The sequence below is a fragment of the Chaetura pelagica genome, unplaced genomic scaffold, assembly GCF_000747805.2.
Source record: "Chaetura pelagica isolate M959 unplaced genomic scaffold, ChaPel_1.0 scaffold46, whole genome shotgun sequence".
NCBI classification, from domain to species: Eukaryota; Metazoa; Chordata; class Aves; order Apodiformes; family Apodidae; genus Chaetura; species Chaetura pelagica.
In genome coordinates, this window is record NW_009954102.1 from 2,573,600 (window position 1) to 2,579,270 (window position 5,671).

The 5,671-nt window shown below is 38.2% G+C and overlaps 1 protein-coding gene across 5 annotated transcripts in view; it reads right to left on the reverse strand.

Annotated features, from left to right (window-relative positions):
- PUM2 (pumilio RNA-binding family member 2) overlaps positions 1–5,671 on the reverse strand; it is a 58,699-nt gene that overhangs the window by 24,246 nt on the left and 28,782 nt on the right. For all 5 annotated transcript variants that reach the window (XM_010002376.1, XM_010002377.1, XM_010002380.1 and 2 more), the window contains one exon: positions 4,070–4,208. In XM_010002376.1, coding sequence (XP_010000678.1) covers positions 4,070–4,208 — 139 coding nt within the window. The remainder of the gene's footprint in view (positions 1–4,069; positions 4,209–5,671) is intronic.

Below are 5,671 nucleotides of genomic sequence, written 5' to 3' on the forward strand. Positions count from 1 at the left end.
AGTGAAAGGTTAGAGTGACTGCTGTTTGCTTTACTGTAGTTCTGTAGAGCACACAGCATAGAGTATTAGAAGATTAGTGACACAGTAGGAAAGGTCTTTATAATACCACATACATTCCTATCTGCATTAGCCATGCTTGATTACTAGTACCTATATAAGGTTGACTTCTACTTATAGCACATTCAATAGGTAACAGTTGGTTCTGCCATTTGCTACTGGTGTATCATATAAAAACACTTTCAGAACTCAGAATTGACTAATACTTACCAGCATTAACTCTGTCCACCTATCCTGTTCAAATGTTCAAACCCATGGATAACGCTATAGCTGTATGAAAAAGAGCTGATCATATATTTATACCCTTGTGCTCATCTGAAACTAATACACAGCATTTTACATTGCTTCAGGCCCACAATGTAAACAAGCCTGTTTTCCCATGTAAAATACTTGAGGGGAGGGAACCCAAAAAGATAACTTACAGAGTACTGCATAAATTAAATTTACTGGGATTAATACAAATGCAGTTTAAGAAATTACTTTTAGATTTTCTAAAATAATTGACTAGTACGACTGCTGAATTGAAAACATGGAAGCAACCTGCACTTGGCTCTTTATGTTACAAAATGTCTGATTTCTCTTGATACTTCCTTGCCACTGCCTTATCCCTGATGCCAGCCAAGACTAGGATGTTTAAAATCAGTAATAATAAGCTAGGTCATCAGCATCAAGATACTGTCCATCACAGAAGGTTAAAGCCATGCATGAGAACTGATGGATGCTTCTATATTTCTCATCTCTGAAATTAATACATTCTGACTTGGAATAGGAGGCCCTCTCAGTTTTCTACTCCTGCCAACTAAAACCAAAGCAATGTAGTTCTATCTGTGAAATTGCTGAGACCTTGCTAGGTGTACCTGCAGCCTTGAAGGTATAAAATTGCTTGCTTTGACATTAAAAATGCAATTTCAGAGACACTATCTCAGATTAGATTAAATAACTGAAGAACAGCTCCCATACCAAAACTAAAGTCTTCTGCTTTCTCTTCCTTCACAGCATACTACAAACTCTGCACCCCACCTAAGAAAGGAGAGCAAAGATAACCCCATTTCCCATTTCTCATATCAAAGACAAGATGGGAACTTGTCAAATCTTCTCCTAATTCTCTCTCTCTTCCTGTTTCAGTTTTTTATTACCTCTCCATCAAACCACCATCTCCCTGTGGCTGTGGGATTTGTACTCCAAAGAACAACTATCAGCTCATTTCAATGCTTTCATAGTCAAGCTTACACTGGTCTTCCACTGCAACAGAATAAAACAAAGGTATCTTTGCTTCTTAAGGACACCTTTGAATTCCGAAATCAACTGCTTTTTCAACACTTACTGTTTCCAGATCAGAGGGGAATATGAAAGTAAACAATCTGCTTTACCCATACTGTGCTTTGCTGCAATGATTTCTAAATGTCTCCAAAGGCACAGACTCTGAAAACTTTCTGGATTCTTTTCACACAAACCTTAAATGTTCCTAAAGAGGAACATTTGAATGAGAGGAAGTCTGTTCTCTTGGCTTGTGCAGCCCATTCTTAGTGTTGCTCTTACTCATTCAGTGATTTCTTCCATGTCTTTCTGGATACTGGATACTTCACACTCTCTTCTCTCATTTTTGTATGTAATGCCACAAAACTCTGCCCAGATCTCCTACTCCCTTCACTCTGTGCAATTTCCTTTGCTCATGACACCCAAATGTATGTTAGTTTTTTGCTTCTCTACTCAAGATAACAGATGTGACACTGCCAACTCAATTATCTGCCCCTTTTAACACCATCCTGACACCTCTCTCTCTCCACCTCCACTCTAGAGCATAACCTGCAAGTCACAGTAGAGTCCTCTCTCCCTGTGTAGCAAATCTTCACTTCTCTCTTCTCAGCACTCCCAAGATCCAATTATTTTCCTCTGCATATAGATTTTATTTTTTTTTCAGCTCTTAATCTTCCATCTTTTCTTAAATGCTGTAGTCTTCACTTCAGTGTCCCAAGCTCACTGAAATCTGAACCACTATAACCTTTGTTCCTTCTGACACAGTTCTGCACACCCTTATCTCTGCATTTGTCTTCTCACAAATCAAATTGAGAACTTAATAACCTTGCCAATACTGCAACTCCCTGCATGTCTGTCATGATTAAACTACTTCTATTTCATACTACCTGGAGGTACAGAACACACGACCCACTGCCATGTCACACTTTGAATTCCTCTAGGTAATAAAAAAAATGCAATGCCAATACACAGAAATTGTTGACTTTTATGTTTTATACATGTTTTTCAGACAACTCAATTTACCTGCCCAGCTGCATGTTAGATGCACCATTACAGCAAGCACTAACCAGCTTCACTTGTGTGAATTCAATACAACCAAGTTGCATCTCATCCCAACATAATCAATGAAGCCTCCAGAGGGATTCACCCAACCCACAATTAAACATCTATTTTACTGTAAACTGAGCAGCTCTGCAGCCTCTGAACAGCAACTGCACTAAGGAGATCTCCAGTGAGCACAAAGGTTCCTCAGACAACTGATGTCACGTGCAGATTCCCAAATCTGGATGACTAAGTCCAGCCCTTGTCTGTGATGAGGACTGGTTTTATTTGTAGAAAATAATCATATAGTGATGAAATGGGGAGCACCCTCTGATTTTGCATTCCATCAGAAACTGTTTCTTAAGAATTCTTGTTACAGAAAGTCTTGCTAAATCAGAAGAACTTCAAATGTAATTGCACAACTCCAATGGAAAATGTATTTCTCTTAATGGTTTTAAAAAACAACCTGAATTTTTCAGAAAATAGACTTGAAAACACTAGAGAGAAGTAACCTGGATTTCAGGCACTTTCTCATTGCACTTAGCATGAATTATGTGCCTTAGGTGCTACATGAATACACATCCCTAAATAATTAATACACAAATACTTGAAATATCAAAATTTAAAAATAAAACAATTCCATAGTTGCAACAGAACATTATTTTTATCTAATGTGAAGGCTGTGACAAGGAGAGAGCAGCTGGAATTATTTAAAAGACAGCACTATGGATAAGCTTATTTTAGGTGAAAGATGCTAAAAGCTGCTGATACTACTTACTGCATCCACTGCATGAGAAGAAAAGCAGCAGATATAAAATAAAGCAGACAAGGAAAACACAAGAGTCAGCTGGTTCTGCAGCTAGGTGTAAAATCTAATGGTGTGAGGCCAAGTGCAGTCACAGAGCATCCAGCAGCAACAAACTAACTCTGATTTCTGTAGTTGTGCTCCATTCCACAGCAGTGCTGAGAGGAGAGAACCTGTACAGGGCAACTTCATCTGCAGCTACCATCAACTTCATCTAACTTAACTATGTAACAACCTTCATACTGAAGAAGGACCAAGCCAAGTCAAATTGCTGTTACTCAGGTACCAAACACTAAAAAGTGATGCTGAACTTCAAGCTAATACATTGTGCAGTTTTTCCACATGTGCTGAGTCTCAGAAGAACCACTGCCCAGGCAAGTGGGAAGCCATGCACACTAACAGGATCTCAGGCTCTAAGCTTTGGAGTACTTCTGCTTCAGGCATGTTGTCCTCTTCAGAAACGATTAAGCAGTAATTTTCCTTTATATTTTCTACCTTTGATTCTTGAATTTTTAATTATTATATGCCATAAGTAAAAAATTACCTTAAAAAGAGAAATTAATACTTCCTGCTGCATCAGAGTAAACATTCAGGTGACTCAGAACCTTTAAAATCAGCATGTAGTTGCTTCATAATATTTTACATTATCCTGCAAAAATCTACAATATTCCTTGTGCATAGATTTGTTACAGAGAAAACATTCCACATCAAAAATGCCAAAAGAATTTCTGGTGCTTCAAGAATCCCATGCCAGTGTTTTAATCCAACAAAACAACATAGAACTATATAAAACTCAATTATAAGCAGCTTATTGTAAGCATAGTAGGACTTTGATACTTAATCTAGTAGCTAATAACACCAACATTTTAACTGTCAGTGATTCTCCTAATCCACTGATAACACACATACCTGGCATGCCTGTAGCAAGACCCTGACCAAAAGCCAAAGCTGGATTTGCTGCTGCAGCTGCTGCAAGTGACTCTGCCTGCTGCCCTTGCTGACCCTGGTTGGGAGTAAGTGGGCGCTGAGTTGCTCCAGCTCGCAGAACCTGAAAAGACCAATCACAGAATCCCAGAATTATAGAGGCTGGAAAAGACCTCTGAGATCATGAAATCCAACCTATGACCTAACACCACCACATCAGCCAGACCATGGTGCTAAGTGCCACATCCAGTCTTTCCTTAAACACCTCCAGGGATGGTGACTCCACCACTTCCCTGGGCAGCCCATCCCAATGTTTCATCACCTTTTCCACGAGGAAGTGCTTCCTGATATCCAACCTAACCAACACCCTTTCTTTAAAAGGTAGGAAAGCAAGCCAAAAAAGGTCTAAACAAAATCTAGAACAGTCACTTTGCTTGTTTGATGCCACTTAGCTCTGAATTTAATTTTGGGAATAGTCCACCTTAATGGTTTCAAGGTTGTATCTACACAAAGAATAATAGCAGGCATGAAATACTTTGCTGACCAATGTGACAAATACCTACCCAGCTCTGGAAAACCAAACTCATGCAGTTTCCATCAATGGCAATGAGTATAAAGTAAGGAAGAAAATCTGTAAGAGTGATACATTTATGATCTGCACTATGTATTAACTGAAAGCCTGGCCTTCCCTGATGGATGGATTTGTTTACATTCATTTCAGGGAACTGAATGATGTAAGTCTGAATACTTCAGAGCTTGTAGCAACTTGTCTAAATAATTAACACTACACTGCCAACAGTGCTGTAAAAATGCACCCACTAAGTTTTAAGAATTCACATAACACTCCATCACCATGCAACACAGGCTTATTTTATTATATACTGACAGTGTATCCCTAGGAATCTGATTGAAAAGCAATCTAAACTCTTGCAACTACTCTGTTCCTCTTGGTTCTAATTACCTTTTCCAGGTCAAAAATAAGAGGGAAATACAATTTACAGTACATCCCCACCAAATATCTTCCATGTGATTTGTATAGATTGGGTATTAATTTTATAGATGAAAGCAAAAAACACTGGAGAGATGATATACATTGAGTTATCAATGCAGTTAGCTGGTATCCATCAGTTAGAGGAAAGATCCACCTCAATATTAAAAGTGATTAAGCTACTCTGGAACTTCATGTTAACTCAGTCACTTCACGCATTACACGTGTAAGATACACACCGAAATTAACCATACTGCTAGTAAAAAAACCCCAAACAAATATTTACATTCATTTAAGCTTAAGATCATTCTCAGATCTGTGTTTTTATTTTGTGGAAGAAGGCCACTTGATGAGAAATCATGTAATGGTTTTAAAAAGACATCTGGAGTAACAACCGAAAATCAGCATTTTTTAAAAACTTACTTCAAGAAATGGACATTTCAAGTTCTTGTAACAATTGCTTACTCTTCATTTACCAAGCCAAAAATAACATATGGCACATGATGCTGCTGTAATAAAATTATTGTGTCACAGAAAAATATGCAGGGCAATCCCTCTTCCCAGTGAAGCAACAAAACTACTGATAAAATGTTTCTTTC